Below are 18,359 nucleotides of genomic sequence, written 5' to 3'. Positions count from 1 at the left end.
GAACAAACAAAAACCAAAAAAGAGGTTATTTCAAGATTGACGTGCGCGCAAAAACAAAGTATCTATTTTCAATTTTTTTTTATTCTCAAAATATTCGTTTCATGTTTATGTTTTATAATTTATTTTTATATATTTTACTTTTTTTAGGAAATAAAGTGGGTCACTTGAAATTAGTAAATGGGTCACTCAGTGACCCGCGGGTCATAGATTGCCGACCCCTGGCATAGACTCTTTAATGCGAACTAATTAAGACACGGGCTTAAAGAGATAAGTTCGAATTACCGATATTTTCGGATTACTGGATAGTAAATATGTACATATGTAAATATGTTTATGTACATCATAATAATATGAATTAGATTTTGTGTTACTGAGAAGGCAAAAAATAATAAAACCAAACATTATCATATTTGAAAGAGTTGAGACATATTTGAAAGAGTTGAGAGAGAGAGTTGTTGGTGCTCCTGTGTATAAGTCTTTTGATGGTTAAACTCAATGTTTTAAAAAGTGATTTTTTGCAAGGGTTGAAAACTAATTGTATTAAACAAGGATTGTATATTAATATATATGTAAATGAACAACAAATAATAGTGGTTTAATAATATTGTTATTGAATGAGGATTTGGTATGGTGAAAAAGCACTGACTTTTTTTGGACTCTGATAGCAAAAAATATATATTTGTAAATAAACACATAAACTGGCTGTGGCATCTGTTTGAACAGGTCTGGACTTAGGAAAATTGTTTAAATGTTTAGAAGAATAGTGGTTGAATATGGGGGTTGGTGATGAATGCACAGATTGTCGGAAAAAGATCGGAGATGGGGATGAAGCGTATAGATGTGATGTTTGTGATAGAGCAATACATAAAGCATGTATTGGATTAACATCATCAGAGTTGAAATGTATGCCTTTGCAAAAGAGGATACTAAGAATGTGTTGCAGTAATTGTCAGAAGTTCATAACTAAGTTGCCTAGATTAATATCCATGGTAGAGGAAATGAATAATGAAATGAAGATGTTAAAAGTCATGATTGGCAAATTGACTGTAGGGAAAACAGAAGAAGAATTAGAAAATGAAGATGAAGAAAAGATTATGAGTTATAGTGCAGTAGTTGAAAAAAAGAAGAAAAAAGAAGAGATTGTAGTAATTAAACCAAAGGATGACAGACAAAGGAGTTCTATTACAAGGGGGAATATACAGGAAAAGATTGATTCATGCGATTTGGGTGAAGGTGTTGGTGTTTCTGGACTCAAGAATATTCAAAAGGGAGTTATATCTATGAGATGTAAGAGTAAGGAACCAATCGAAAATGTGTGAAAAAAACTGGAGGAGAAATTGGGAGAAGAATATGAGATAAAAAAGATAGAAAAAAGGAATCCTAAAATCAAGATAAAGAATATAAATAAGAGAGACTTGGAAGATGAAGGTTTATTTGTTGAAAAAGTTATTATACAGAACTTAATTAGGACAGATCCGAATAGGAGGATTATTAAAGTATTACACAAATATGTATCAAGAGGACAAAGGAATCAGATTAATATGAATGCAATTGTTGAAGTGGATTCAGAAACATATGAGTTCTTAATGAGTAATGAAATTATAAACATAGGGTGGAAGTGTGGTACAATGCCATAAATGTAGACAATTTGGACATACAATAAAGCAATGTAGATATGATAAACTGGTATGTGCTGAGTGTGCAGGAGAACATGAAACATGTAGTACTGATACAAAGGTCTGTGTAAATTGCAGACAGGTATCTGAGGTATTAAAAATCCCAGGAATTGATTACAATCATTCAGCATAAGGATTGTAATTGTCACGCATATAAAAGAATATGTGAACAAATTAAAATGAAAACTGATTATCCGGTTCTGTGTAAAAAGAATAAATAGCAATCAATGATGGAAGTAATATACTTAAATTGTCAGGGTTATATAAATAACAGATATGAGATTATTATGCTGGTAAATAAAGTCAGACCTGTAATGATGTGTTTAACAGAAACACATGTTGATGATCAAATATATGATAGTGAGCTGTGTATAAATGGATATAGAGTAGAAAAATGTTTAACAACAAACAGAAGAACAGGGGGAATATTATTATATATTAAAGAAGAAATTAAATATGAATTAATAATAAATGAATATAAGCAAAAATATTTCTGGATGTTAGGAGTTAATATAAATATCGGCAATAATTTGTATAACATAATAGCAATATACCATCCACCGCAAGTTAATGATAATTTGTTTTTAGAAGATTTTGAGAATTTCTTAGCAAATACAGGATTTATGGGTACAATAATTATTGGTGGTGATTTTAATCTAGACTACTGCAGTAATGCATTTTATAGTAATAAAATTAAAGGTATAATATATCAAAACGGCTTATACCAAATAGTAAAGAACTATACGCGAATAACAAACAGTAGTGCAACATTAATAGATTATATTATTACGAATGATAGAGATATGTATCATGAAAATTGGTTAACACCTAAGATCTCAGATCATAATATTTTAAAAGTTAGTATTGCAGGATATGTTGATTATAGGACAAAGGGTACAACAAAAAAGATTAGATCCAAAAAATGCTACAATAAAGAGAAATTTCAAGAAAGAATTGGAAACGTAGTATGGAATAGAGATGTAACTGATGTAGATATGATGGCTGAGTGTTTAACCGAAGACATTAAAAGCGTTTTAAATAGTGTTTCCCCGATAAAGGAAATACAAGTATGTATAAAGGATGGTACTTTAAAAAATTGGATAGATAGTGACGTAATTGAAAGTATAAAATTGAGAAATATTATGTATAAAAGAGCAGTTTTTACTAAGAACGTAAGGGACTGGAATGAGTATAAAAGTAAACGTAACTTTGTTAGTAGACTAATTAAACAAAAAAAGGAGGAATATTTTAAAGAAACTATAAAAAATAAGAAAGGTGCTGATTTATGGAAGGAGTTAAAGAAGTTACTACCTGGTAAAAACATAATTTGTGAAAGCATTAGATTTGAAGGGATACTTGAAACAGAGGATGAAATAATAGCAGACAAATTTAATAAATATATTATAAATAATATTGACTCAATAGTGGAATCAATAAGTGCCCCACAAAATATATATCTACCAGAAATCCGGGATGATTTGAGTTTATTTGATAAATTCAACAATGTGTCGATGTGTAAATTAAAAAGTACGATTATTAATTTAAAGAATACTACAGATTTGGAATTTTTAATTTCGAAGGATAATATAAAAGACGCGTTTGAAGTAATTGGTGATCGTTTCCTTGAAGTGGTGAATTCATCCTTGTACAATGGAACTTTTCCTCAGAGTTGGAAGACTTCTGATGTAATACCGGTGCCAAAAGTTGTTAATTCGCAGGATTGTAAAGACTATAGACCAATAAATACAGTAACAATATTTGAAAAAATATTGGAAGTGGAAGTCAAAGATCAACTTGTGAATTATTGTGAGCACAATGAAGTGTTTGTGCAAAACCAATCGGGGTTTAGAAAGTACTATTCCTGTGAATCGGCAATAATAAATGTTTGTGATGAATGGTTAAATGCTTTGGAAAGTAATAGGATAGTTCTTGTTGTATTCCTGGACTTAAGAAGAGCATTTGAGACTATAAACAGAGAGTTACTAGTGGATAAGTTACAAGCAATAGGATTAAGAAATAATGTGTTGAAATGGTTTGACAGTTATTTAAGTAATAGGTATCAAAGAGTTAAATTTAAATCAGCAATATCAGATGCAATACTAGTAAAACATGGGGTTCCACAGGGCACCATTCTGGGGCCTGTATTGTTTTCAATATATATGAATGATATAGTTAAAGTACTAAATAAGTGTCATATTTCATTGTTTGCTGATGATACAGTCTTATATATTGAAGGGTTTGACTATTTTTCAATGAGTGATCAAATTAATCAAGAACTGAAAATGATTAATGACTGGCTGTGTAGTAATAGTATGCTGTTAAATTTGGAAAAAACAAAATATATGATTATATGTAGGGGCAGTATAATGAATAAAATTAATGAGGTAGATTATAGAATTACTATAAATGATCATGATATTGAAAGAGTTTGGGAAATGAAGTATTTAGGGGTTATTTTGGACGATAAATTAAGTTTTCAAAAACATTGCAATTACATTTTGAATAAGATCTCAAAGAAAGTATACCTATTAAATAGAATAAGCAATAGTATTACTATGAATAATGATCCTGTTGTATAAAGCATTGATTGGTCCCCATGTGAAGTATTGTTCAGCAATTTTATTTGGATTATGTCAAAATGAGTTAGGAAGAAAAATTTATTATTATATAACCGAAAACAAACAGAAGAAATGGGAAAAAATCAAAATCAGTTAATGTGTCGGCATTTTTAAAAAAAATTATCTCATTCAAAAGATATGAATTTTATTCCGTACTTTTGGCCATCCCTGTATAATACAAACCCTTGCAGAGTTCCAATTAAAAAAATCTTACAAATATTTAGTAGGTACAATGGGTTTTTATGCCATAGTCTATGTACCTGGTAGCCCCAATTACAGAATTCATTGCTGGCAATGCAGAATGCATTGGAAGCGTCAGTCTCAGAGGTTACTACAGAGCATCTCAGAGGACCATCATCTGAGTAGTGATTCTGTCTGAAGTGGCCTTAGAACCAATAAAAATCAAAATAAGGGTGGGTTTAACAGTTCTAATAGAGAGTCCGTCTCTACAGAGCCTGGCCCAAGGGTAAAGATTCGTAGATAAGTCTAAGGAAGCAAAACATAATTCTGCGAGCAGATGCATAGACCACGGCATAACAACCCAAAAAACCATTGTATTTTAAATATCATGGTGTGAAAGCTTTAAAACCACAAAAAAAAATTTGCCATCTAATAACGAGAGTAACTGATATGCCAAACTTAGTCCTTAGAGATAAGACGATTTCCAAAATATTAACTCTTTAATTTTCAAAGCACTTTTGAGACCACTTCATTCAAGCTTCATTATTGGCTAATAAATATTTATAGAAATAAAATTCATCAAATTATTAATAGAAGTATTGTTAAAAACATACCTATACACATATACATATATACTTATCTTACCTTTTCTGATAAGTTTTAAACAATTGCAGTGTTTTTTATTGTCCATTTATCCAAGTTTTAGTCAAATGGCGTAAGTCTTAATAATTATTTTATTATTTTTATCTGTAATAATGTAAAATATGTTATATTTGTTTTTATATTTATTTACTTGTGTAAACGTTAGTGGATACAAACTTTCATTATACAGGGTGATTCACTACTCAGTGGACATAGAACAGGTGTGTGTAGGGACCCAAAACAAGTTGATTTTTCATATGAATTTTTTTCTCATACTTACAGTTGTGGTTGTAAATTAAGTTAAGAGTTGATAAAATTCATAAAATTTTAAAGGTGACCCACCCCTAAACCACTCCTTGGGATGCCGTTCACTTCAAGTTTCTACCAACTAAAGACTAAAGAATAAAATAAATATATTTACAAACTTTGATTGTTATTAGGGCATGCTGAAATACCGATTTTTTTCAATTTTTTTAAGATAGTTTTTGAGGCCAATGTCTCTGTAACCGTAGGTATGAGAAAAAAAATTAATGATGAAAAATCAACTTGTTTTAGTGTCCTCTACATGCACCTGTTCAATGTCCATTGAGTTGATTTATATTACATAATATGTGTTGTATGTGTTGTATTTTTTATTTCTTTTATTGGTATATTGTGATAATTGTATAAATCTAACAATTTGTTAGGAAGGTTACCTTGTGAGATATTTCCTTTGTTTATTTCTATATATGTCTATTATCTGATAGTAATAATTATTATTTGGCAAATAAACTGTATTAGTATTATTATTATTTATTATTAACATATAAAATGAAAATAGAAGTTTACAAACATAGTAATACCTAGTGCACTTCGCGTACTATGTACTTCTTTGTCGTGAGTATATACGACATAATAGCTGGATCTCACCTATGACACACTGATGCGGACTAATAAGTCCGAAAGTGGTCTGTGCCTGGTGGGTTAGCCTGACGAGCGATCCTAGCGAGGAGGGGGGGCATATAGTCCGCGGTATAGTTGTTTCTCGCAACACTGATTAGTAATACCTACTGACTTCCTATATTTGATATGATAAAACTTTTTTGGAACTGCTGACTCCACCAATAGCTCTGCCTCTGTTTACAAGTGTTAGTGCATGCCTATTTGGAAATTGATCTACATAAGAGTATGCAGTTAATTTGTAGTTCTCATCAGAGTTTCTTTAGGGTCTACACTTAAGTCGGAACACCGCCGTATATAGGTTGGTGTTGGCCAATTTCCAAAATTCTTTTTTTTATGTGATAGTACTCAAAAAGACCTACTCTTTGATATAATATTTTTTAACATATGACCTACAGCCTACTATCAGTAAAATAAGACCCCCAAAAATAAATAAAACATTTGGCATTTTTTTAAGAAAGAAATGGACAGCATTTTTAATTTGATCACACCTCAAAACTCTAAATACAAAGTTTCATTATTATAGCTTTTACAGGGTGTTTGATGTTGTATGTATATTTTTTAATTTAATAATGTAAATGTATGCAACACACTGTATCGCTCGACCTGAATGCCCAGAGGTGATCCCCACCACTGGTGATATGCACGCGGTAGGGAGAGCGAGATAGCTATTAGTATTCGTAAAGCAGCAGTAGAGAGTAGATGTACGCTAGATCGAAGAATAAAGTTTATTTTTTTTTGGAAGTTACACGAGTTTAAATCACACACACACAAAGAACCCATACATAAATTTGGTCCATTCCAGCCGATGGTTAAACAAGAACATTAACAAAACAATAATAATTGGTTGTGAAATTTACAGTCCCTTCGCAATTACACACAGTTTAATAATTCTATACAAGGAAAAGGAAAATCGTACTCAGGCAACGAGAACCTGATCGTCTTAACTTCAACTTTTGAAAACAAAAAACGACGAAGCGAGGTTTTCGCAGACTCCTAGACAGAAGAGAAGCGGCGCTTGCTTACACGTGCACCGGGACCCAGGGCACCGGCACCGGTTATCAGTTACAGGCGGCAAGGTCGTGAGTCACACAATCCCTTTTTATTTCCTACGTTTTTTTACACAAACACACTGCTTCAATCTGTTTAAGGTTATTGCGATTATAATACCAACAACTTAATTTTAAGCATTTATTATTTTTTAACAAACATGTCTGAGTTAAAAAAGCTTATTGCACGCCGTGGCCAACTGAAAGGTCAATTAACTAGGTTTAACACGTTTATTGAAAATTTGATACAAGTAGCTCGGAAAAAATCATTGAACTAGAAAATAGGTTACAAAAAATCGACTCTTTATGGAATGTTTTTGATACTGTACAATCGGATATCGAGTTTTTAGATAACAGTGACGATCAAATAAATGAACGCGAAAATTTTGAACAAACATTTTTTAATCTATCCACAAAAGCGAAAAAATTAATGGCAAAAGATGTAGTAGCAAACAATAATGCGTCTGCCTCAAATGTAAGTAGTAATGACTCGAATGTTATCTCACAAGTAAAATTGCCTACTTTAAAATTACCCGAGTTTTCAGGTGGTTACGAACATTGGCTACAATTTCACGATGCGTTTGTCAGATTAATACATTCGAATTCAACTTTATCTAAAGTGCAGAAGTTTTACTATCTTCAATCCTGTTTAAAGGGCGAAGCGGCTCAGGTTATACAATCTGTAGAAATTTCGGACGGTAATTACGACGTAGCTTGGACTTTATTAGCGGATCGGTATGAAAACAAAAGAGTTACAATTAATACACACGTAAAGGCTATTTTCGATTTACCGGTTATCAAATATGAGTCACACATTCAATTGAGAAATTTATTAGACAATTTTCTAAAGCATTTGCGTTCACTTAAAGCACTTGGACAACCTATTGATACTTGGGACACTCTACTTATTCACATTATCTCTAACAAATTCGACGCTACAACAAAACGCGAGTGGGAAGAATCCACTAACTCAAAGCAAATGCCCAAGTTACTCGATTTAGAGACATTTTTGTCAAACAGATGTCAACTCCTAGAAACCTTACACACAAGCTCAATTAAACAAAATCAAAAATTCACACCTAAAGCTAGTACGAATTTAGTACATATTTCGACTCAAGGGGTTTCATGCGTTTTTTGTAAAGGCTCGCACTTTAATTACAGCTGTGAGCAGTTCGCTAAATTACCTGTTTTGGATAGACAAAGGGAAGCTAGAAAAAAACGATTGTGTACAAATTGCTTACGTCCAAATCATTTTAGTGCAGAATGCAATTCTAGCAGTTGTAAAAAATGTAACAAAAAACACCACACGCTTTTACACAACGATTCGTATTACAACACATACGCAAGGTGCAACACATAGGCAAAATCAATCGAATACAAACCCTCAAACGCAGTCAGATACGGCCAATCATAACTCAAATAATCAATCTGCTGTGGATATACATTCAAACACAAGTACACATGACCCTAATCACACAAAGGCAGCTTCGGACACTCAAATTGTTACACACTGTATACAACCACAACTTGAACACACTATTCTTTGTACGGCAAATATATACGTGATAGATGTTGATGGCAACCCGGTGAAATGTCGTGCTTTGTTGGATTGCGGTTCTCAGTCAAATTTTATGACACAGTCATTATTCAAAAGGTTAAGAATTTTAGGTTCAAATATTCATGTGCCAATTTCAGGGATACATCAAACTCAAATTTCGGTTTCAAAAAGAACTATGGCAACAATTAAATCTGCATTCAATAATTACACAACATCGCTAAGCTTTTTAGTGTTGGATAAAATAACTGACAATGTACCGGTTGTCTCCTTTGACGCTTCTGAATTGAAAATTCCCACAAACTTATACTTAGCGGACCCGGAGTTTAATAAATCGAAACCAATTGACATTTTACTCGGCGCTGGAATCTTTTGGGAGTTGCTAGCAAAGGACAGGATAAGAACTAACGAAAATTCACTCATTTTTCAAAAATCGAAATTAGGTTGGCTAATTTCCGGTAACACTACGCAGACTTGTCATGAAATAAAAATACTTTGTAATCTTTCAATATCAAATCGTGCACTGAGCGAACAGCTACAGGACGTTTTGGCAAATTGAGGAATGTCCTCAAGAAAAAATATATACACGTGAACAACGCGAATGCGAGGAACACTTTGTAAAAACTTACACGAGAGATGATACCGGTCGATTTACGGTTAGTTTACCCTTACGCGACGATTATTCGAAATTAGGCGACTCAATGGAGAACGCTATCAAAAGGTTTTACGNTCCTACGTTTTTTTACATAAACATACAGTGCTTCAACCTGTTTAAGATTATTGCGGTTATAATAAAAACAACTTAATTTAAGCATTTATTATTTTTTAACAAACATGTCTGAGTTAAAAAAGCTTATTGCACGCCGTGGCCAACTGAAAGGTTAATTAACTAGGTTCAACACGTTTATTGAAAATCTTGATACAAGTAGCTCGGAAAAATCATTGAACTAGAAAATAGGTTACAAAAAATCGACTCTTTATGGAATGTTTTTGATACTGTACAATCGGATATCGAGTTTTTAGATAACAGTGACGATCAAATAAATGAACGCGAAGATTTTGAACAAACATTTTTTTATCTATCCACAAAAGCGAAAAAATTAATGGTAAAAGATGTAGTAGTAAACAATGATGCGTCTGCCTGAAATGTAAGTAGTAATGACTCGAATGTTATCTCACAAGTAAAATTGCCTACTTTAAAATTACCCGAGTTTTCAGGTGGTTACGAACATTGGCTACAATTTCACGATGCGTTTGTCAGATTAATACATTCGAATTCAACTTTATCTAAAGTGCAGAAGTTTTACTATCTTCAATCCTGTTTAAAGGGCGAAGCGGCTCAGGTTATACAATCTGTAGAAATTTCGGACGGTAATTACGACGTAGCTTGGACTTTATTAGCGGATCGGTATGAAAACAAAAGAGTTACAATTAATACACACGTAAAGGCTATTTTTGATTTACCGGTTATCAAATATGAGTCGCACATTCAATTGAGAAATTTATTAGACAATTTTCTAAAGCATTTGCGTTCACTTAAAGCACTTGGACAACCTATTGATACTTGGGACACTCTACTTATTCACATTATCTCTAACAAATTCGACGCTACAACAAAACGCGAGTGGGAAGAATCCACTAACTCAAAGCAAATGTCCAAGTTACTCGATTTAGAGACATTTTTGTCAAACAGATGTCAACTCCTAGAAACCTTACACACAAGCTCAATTAAACTAAATCAAAAATTCACACCTAAAGCTAGTACGAATTTAGTACATATTTCAACTCAAGGGGTTTCATGCGTTTTTTGTAAAGGTTCGCACTTTAATTACAGCTGTGAGCAGTTCGCTAAATTACCTGTTTTGGATAGACAAAGGGAAGCTAGAAAAAAACGATTGTGTACAAATTGCTTACGTCCAAATCATTTTAGTGCAGAATGCATTCTAGCAGTTGTAAAAAATGTAACAAAAAACACCACACGCTTTTACACAACGATTCGTATTACAACAACACTGATACGCAAGGTGCAACACATAGGCAAAATCAATCGAATACAAACGCTCAAACGCAGTCAGATACGGCCAATCATAACTCAAATAATCAATCTGCTGTGGATATACATTCAAAAACAAGTACACATGCCCCTAATAACACAAAGGCAGCTTCGGACACTCAAATTGTTACACACTGTATACAACTTGAACACACTATTCTTTGTACGGCAAATATATATGTGATAGATGTTGTGGCAACCCGGTGAAATGTCGTGCTTTGTTGGATTGCGGTTCTCAGTCAAATTTTATGACACAGTCATTATTCAAAAGGTTAAGCATTTTAGGTTCAAATATTCATGTGCCAATTTCAATTTACATCAAACTCAAATTTCGGTTTCAAAAAGAACTATGGCAACAATTAAATCTGCATTCAATAATTACACAACATCGCTTAGCTTTTTAGTGTTGGATAAAATAACTGACAATGTACCGGTTGTCTCCTTTGACGCTTCTGAATTGAAAATTCCCACAAACTTATACTTAGCGGACCCGGAGTTTAATAAATCGAAACCAATTGACATTTTACTCGGCGCTGGAATCTTTTGGGAATTGCTAGCAAAGGACAGGATAAGAACTAACGAAAATTCACTAATTTTTCAAAAATCCAAATTAGGTTGGCTAATTTCCGGCAACACTACGCAGTCTTGTCATGAAATAAAAATACTTTGTAATCTTTCAATATCAAATCGTGAACTGAGCGAACAGCTACAGACGTTTTGGCAAATTGAGGAAGGTCCTCAAGAAAAAATATATACACGTGAACAACGCGAATGCGAGGAACACTTTGTAAAAACTTACACGAGAGATGATACCGGTCGATTTACGGTTAGTTTACCCTTACGCGACGATTATTCGAAATTAGGCGACTCAATGGAGAACGCTATCAAAAGGTTTTACGCTCTTGAAAACAGACTTATGAAAAATTCTGAACTAAGGGATCTTTATGATAATTTCATGTCCGAATACGAGTCTCTAGGACACATGACAAAAATTCAAAATCCGTTAGACATTCATAATGAAATCACATCACGGAGTGTTCAAAGAGTCTAGTACAACCACTAAATTACGTGTGGTTTTTGACGCTTCGGCAAAGACTTCCACGGGATATTCACTCAACGACTTTCTCAAAATTGGGCCTCTAATACAAGATGACCTGTTTTCAATCATTCTCAGGTTTCGTACGCATAATTTTGTAATCATTGGCGACATTTGCAAAATGTATCGGCAAATAAATATAACTGAGTCGGAACGAGATTTTCAACGTATAGTATATAGATTCAACCCAGACGGTGAACTAAATCATTTTCGGCTAAATACGGTTACTTACGGAACAGCTTCAGCATCTTTTTTAGCCGTAAGATCACTGCATGAATTAGCCTATCAAAATATATCGAATTATCCAAAAGAGTGCCAAGTTATCTTGAGAGATTCTACATGGATGATCTTATTACTGGATCAGACACATTAGAAAGTACCATTCAACTCAAAGAACGAATAACCAATATTTTAGATAGTGGCGGTTTTCAATTACGCAAGTTTATGTCAAACGATACGCGCATTATTGATGAATCTCATTCGAACAAGCAATCAGACTATCAACTTTCAGAAAACGAAAACGTAAGAGCCCTTGGCTTAGCATGGAATGCTAAATCCGATCGCCTTAAATATTCTATAAATTTAGAAGATACGGGTCAACCCGTAACTAAGCGAAACATACTGTCCGTGATATCCAAAATATTCGACCCGCTTGGCCTGGTGGGTCCATGTGTCATTTTGGGAAAAATCATTATACAAAAATTATGGGTATTAAGGTCGGACTGGGACGATCCGGTTCCTGACGAATTAACTAATATTTGGTTAGAATTTTATAGAGACTTACTTAGCATCAATGACATTCAGATTCCGAGACACGTAATTTGTCCTGATTATATTCAAATTGAACTACACGGTTTTTCCGACGCTAGTGAAGCAGCCTATGGGGCATGTATATATCTCAGAAGTATCAGTAAGGGCGGACAAATTCATACCTCATTAGTTTGCGCCAAATCACGCGTGGCACCACTTAAAATTTTATCAATACCACGGTTGGAATTATGTGGAGCACTTTTGCTCGCACAATTAACCAAAGGAGTACTTAGCTCATTAACCATACCTGTTCAAACCTTTTATTGGTGTGATTCCTCTATAGTGTTAGCATGGTTGCAAGCGGAACCTGCAACTTGGAAAACATTTGTAGCCAATAGGGTCTCTACAATTCAAACGTTAACTGACATAAATAATTGGCGGTTTGTTAATTCAGCGGAAAACCCTGCTGATGTTATTTCACGTGGCGCTACTCCTACACAACTCAAAAATTTAGACATCTGGTGGTCAGGACCCGAGTGGTTATCCAAGGCTAATACTCATTGGCCAACACTTTGTTCAGCTAATGCTAGTAAAATTCCGGATAAACGTAAAAACGAAAACATATCATTAGTTACGATTTTAGATCAACATATATTTGACAGATTTTCTTCCTTATTAAAAATGCAAAGAGTAGTAGCATATTGTTTAAGGTTTTACAACAATTGCAAATCAAACTCGTCAAAGGTGTACGGATACTTGACTACAAATGAACTCGATGTATCATTATTAACTCTTGTAAAGGTTGCGCAGTCTCATTCATTCGGTTTAGAAATTAGAAATTTAAGGGGTAAAAAAACGGTACCTAACACTTCCTCAATATTATCTTTGAACCCGTTTATCGACGACAATGGGATTCTACTTGTTGGAGGCAGACTTGTTAAGTCAGAATTGCCTTATAACCAGAAACACTTACTTCCTTATAAACACTCATTGACAGACATGATTATTAGACGAGAACATGAAAGACTGCTTCATTCAGGTGTTCAAGCTGTACTGGCTAGTTTAAGATGTAAATTTTGGCCTATTAATGGCAGAAATGCAGTAAGAAAAGTAATACACAAGTGTATCACTTGTTTCCGTGTTGCACCAACGCCAGTCGAGCCTCAAATGGGTGATTTGCCCAAATTGAGAATTACCCCATCGCGACCCTTTTATACTACTGGTATCGATTTCGCTGGCCCTTTCCAGGTAAAGGATGGCAAAACTCGTAGGAGAAGGTTAGTCAAATGTTACATGTGCATATTTATTTGCTTTTCAACAAAAGCTAGCCACCTGGAACTCGTAGGTGATTTGAGCACTCAATCGTTTTTAAATGCCTTTAAACGATTCATAGCGAGAAGAGGCATATGCCGCAATGTTTACAGCGATAATGCTATGAATTTTGTGGGATCGGCTAATGAAATTACTAAAATTTTAGACACCATATCCAATCCAAATATCAATAATAACTTTGTTAATTGGTTTTCTCAAAACAAAATAAAGTGGCATTTTATACCACCTCGAAGCCCGCATTTCGGGGGGTTATGGGAGGCTGCAGTAAGGTCGGCAAAATATCATATGAAACGAATTTTAGGTAATGCCCATTTAACGTTTGAGCATTTGTACACGATTTTGACGCAGATTGAAGCTGTATTGAATTCCCGACCGTTAACCCCATTGTCCTCTGATCCTGAAGATCTTTTAGCCCTCACCCCCGGACATTTTATTATCGGTGATCGCATGACCGCCATGCCGGAACAGGATGTAGAGCAAATAGCAACAAATAAACTAGATCACTACAAAATATTACAGCAAATGGCGGAGCATTTTTGGAAATGCTGGTCACGTGAATACATTTCCACACTACAGCTCTAAATGGAAATCCAGGTCATCTAATGTCATCAAAGTTGGTGCGATGGTAATACTTCGAGACGATAATCTTCCCCCGCTATATTGGAAGTTGGGTAGGATACTCCAAACACATCCTGGAACTGATAGTGTAGTGCGCGTCGTCACTATAAAGGTCGCAAGTGGTGTAGTGAAACGTGCCGTGAGAAGTATTTGTGTTTTGCCCATCGAATCTGCTTGATTCATGTCTTATTAATGAAAACTGTTATTTGACATATTCGTTATGTTGCCTAAATGTATGTATATTTAGTTGAATTTACCTTTATTTCATTTATGTTGAAAGCCCAGCCTTTCAAAGGGCGCGGCATGTTTGATGTTGTATGTATATTTTTTAATTTAATAATGTAAATGTATGCAACACACTGTATCGCTCGACCTGAACGCACAGAGGTGATCCCCACCACTGGTGGTATGCACGCGGTAGGGAGAGAGCGAGACAGCTATTAGTATTCGTAAAGCAGCAGTGGAGAGTAGATGTACGCTAGATCGAAGAATAAAGTTTGTTTTTTTTTTTGGAAGTTACACGAGTTTAAATCACACACACACACAAAGAACCCATACACAGGGTGTTCACAAAATATGTGCAAACTTCAAAAAATTTCATTAATTGCAGAGTTTCCTGTATTAACAGTGGAAAATATTCTCAATATATTTTCCATAATTTTATTAACCAAAGGTATATCCATGCAGTTTCATTGATTTCACTCATACAGGGTGCTCACAATAAGACACACCAAATTATATATTTCTTTTATTATACCAGAAACGAGCTTCACAACGAAATAAAATTTAGATAATTATTACTGTTTTCTATTAGCCCACCATCATTTGGTATGCACTGTTTAATTCGTCTCCACTTATTTTTAATAAGTCTCCTCAACTGATGTGGTGTTATTTGTTGACATGTTTGTCTAATTCTATTACATAAATCTTAATTAAAAAAATATGTGTTTTGTGATCGAATAATCGGGCCCTTCTTTTTTAACGTTAATCTACTTTGCTATAGTCTATTTTTAAACTAAAAGGAGTGGATGCCAGACAAATTTACACTGCAAAAGTTACTAAAAACTACCCCAGATAGCATCAGACTATCAAGTATATACTCACTGCAAGTGTTTAACCTCATTTTAGGTACAAGCTTTCATTACTTTTAAATGAGGTTATTAAGTACCAATTCAAAATAATGTGCAATGAATCTAATCTAATCTAATTCTAGGTTTATTTAACTTTTGTATATATTTTTTAAAAGTAGGTAGGTACTTCCTACATAACATTGAAAAACTGAATATGAATGAAATAATATACTACGAACCAAACATATATAAATGATTGATTCCAGTTTTCACTTTTTAAAAACAATTTTATTGATTCACATTTTTACATTTAGCATTGGAGTAATTATATAATGGTGTTTTTGTTACTTTGAATTGTTGCATTTCTACGAACTACGTTTAAGTTACCGGATAATTGCCAAATAACTGATAACTGAACTACGTTCGTAATATATCATCTGCAGGTGTTCAAAGTAACAAAATAAGTTTTTATAATTTATAATATTGGTAAAAATGGGGGACAAATCATGTCTAACAATTTTCTGAATTATTCGATGAGTCAGTATCCATATCGCTCTCGCTATTATTAATTGATATGATTAAAGGTTCAATGAGATCGTCCATAATTTCAAGTGTTCCCATTTTTTCTTCCTCCTTAATCACATGTTCTACACATTTTTTCCAGTTCATATTTGTAACATTATTAAGAGCCTCTATTAGTAGTTGCCTTACGTCCTTCAATTTATATGTTTTATTTTTGCTTGCCACTTCATTCTTCACCTGTGCCCAAATCAATTCTATAGGGTTTAATTCACAATGATATGGCGGTAATCGTAAGACAACTTTATTTTCTTTTTTTGCTATTTCGTCAGTTATATACAAATTATATTTATCTTTATTTTGGCGAATTAAATATAATAATTGCAATCTCACCATACCTTCTTCAAATTCGATATTTTTTTATTGTAGCCATGCCTTCATATCAATTTTTCTTGTTGATGTTGTCGGAATAGCTTCTACTTTTCGACTATGGTACGATGCATTGTCCATTACAATAATAGAATTATCTGGTATTTTTTTCAAAAATTCAGAAAACCACTTTTCAAATACATTTGCATTCATTTTCTTGTGATAATCCCCACTCTTTTTGCCTTCGAAAACCAATAACGAGTCTTCAACGAATCCTTCCTCTGAGCCAGCGTGTAAGATAATAAGACGCTTTCCTTCACCGGACGGATTTTTTAATCCCGTAGACAGCCTTTCATTGAACGCATCACGTTTGCTTTTAATATTAGTATCAACCCATACTCTTTCTTTTGTATGACCTTCATTTAACCATGTTTCATCTAAATTACTTGAAATTAATTTGTTTCATAAATTTTTATAATGATGAACGGGACATCTGTGGCAAATGCTGACGACTTTTTATTTTGGTTAATATTTTGTCCAAAGTGGGGATCTCATTTTTAAAGAAAAAGCTGTGTACTATACGCCTTATGGAATTCTTCATTGCTTCATCCAAACATGTAACAATCCCAGGTCTCCCACCACAGTGTTTGGAAGTAGACACCCTTCCAGTAGATTTATACTGTTTTATAGCTCGATATACTGTTGATTTTGCAACACCTAAAAAAGTATAGTGTGTAATATAGTTCAACAGAATAATGTTAATATAAATTTACCTAATGTCATCGCTATTTTGGATACAAGTTGTACAGTTTTAAGAGTAGGTTCATCATCTAGGTTTTTCTTGTACAAATTCAATATTGCTTGTTTTTCTGCCAGAGATAAATGCCCCAAACTGAGTTGTTTTCGTTTCCTTGGGGGGGACGGCGATGTAATTCCCGCGCCTGCCTTACTCGTGGTTGGCACAGCATTATCCATATCCAATGGAAAATTGGAAAAAACGGATGATAAACAATATAATAAGTTGTTTAGTTCTGATAAGAACTGATTTATACATAACTGGGATAATAAATAGAAAGAAAAGCAGGTAAATACACAATGACAACGAACTGATGATAACTAAGAGGCAAAATGACAACAAATGTCAAAATGTAAAATTTATTAGCAGTGTAAAGTGGGCTCGAAATTAACCAATAAGAAACCAACATTTTGGCGCGCAATATTCAAAACGCTCCTCTTAGTTTAAAAATAGAGTATATACGCAGAGATTTTTTGGTTTTTTAAAATAATGATTTCTGGGATTCAGTACATGCACTTCCTCTTCATGTAAGATAGAACCTTCAACTAGATGGAGCACCTATTCATAATGTGGTAATAGTACGTCATTGGTTGAATAAGAATTTCTAGAGAAAGTGGATAGGTCACAACAGTCCGTAGTTGAGTGGCCGTCAAGAGCTCTAGACTTGATGCCTCTTGATTTCTTTTTATGGGGAACTGTGAAAAATAAATTGTATAAAACAAGGCCCCAGACTGAGCAGAGAAGATTTATGTAATAGACTTAGACAAGCATGTTGCTAAATAACACCACATCATTTGAGGAGAGTTATTAGAAATATGAGACGAATAGAAAACAGTAACATTTAAATTTTATTTTGTTGTGAAATCAATGAAACTGCATGATATGCCTTCGGTTAATAAAATTATGAAAAAATACCTTGAAAATATTTTCCACTGTTAATACAGGACACTGCAATAATAGGTGAAGTTTGCACCTATTTTATGAACACCCTGTAAAAGCTGTAATAATGAAACTTTGTATTTAGGGTTTTGAGGTGTGATCAAATTGAAAATACTATCCCTATCCGTTTCTTTCTTAGAAAATTTTAGAAATCGGCC

At 33.6% G+C, this 18,359-nt stretch overlaps 3 protein-coding genes across 3 annotated transcripts; 2 read left to right on the top strand and 1 right to left on the bottom strand.

Annotated features, from left to right (window-relative positions):
• Positions 1-11,061: 11,061 nt before the first annotated feature.
• Positions 11,062-11,763, top strand: LOC108909313. Its single transcript, XM_018713624.1, has one exon. It carries the CDS (start codon positions 11,062-11,064, stop codon positions 11,761-11,763), a length of 702 nt encoding a protein of 233 aa, XP_018569140.1.
• A 384-nt stretch (positions 11,764-12,147) lies between these two features.
• On the top strand, positions 12,148-14,472 carry LOC108909312. The gene has a single exon (XM_018713623.2). The coding sequence runs from the start codon at positions 12,148-12,150 to the stop codon at positions 14,470-14,472; it is 2,325 nt and encodes a 774-aa protein (XP_018569139.1).
• A 1,616-nt stretch (positions 14,473-16,088) lies between these two features.
• On the bottom strand, positions 16,089-17,441 carry LOC111692558. Its single transcript, XM_023456612.1, is given in 4 exon segments — positions 16,089-16,337; positions 16,668-16,911; positions 16,913-17,183; positions 17,240-17,441. Coding segments are annotated over 4 exon segments (966 nt in total).
• Positions 17,442-18,359: the final 918 nt, after the last annotated feature.

This window comes from Anoplophora glabripennis, unplaced genomic scaffold, assembly GCF_000390285.2.
Source record: "Anoplophora glabripennis isolate ALB-LARVAE unplaced genomic scaffold, Agla_2.0 scaffold234, whole genome shotgun sequence".
NCBI lineage: Eukaryota > Metazoa > Arthropoda > Insecta > Coleoptera > Cerambycidae > Anoplophora > Anoplophora glabripennis.
Note: the sequence above shows the minus strand (reverse complement) of the source record. Positions and strands in the feature narration are given on the sequence as shown.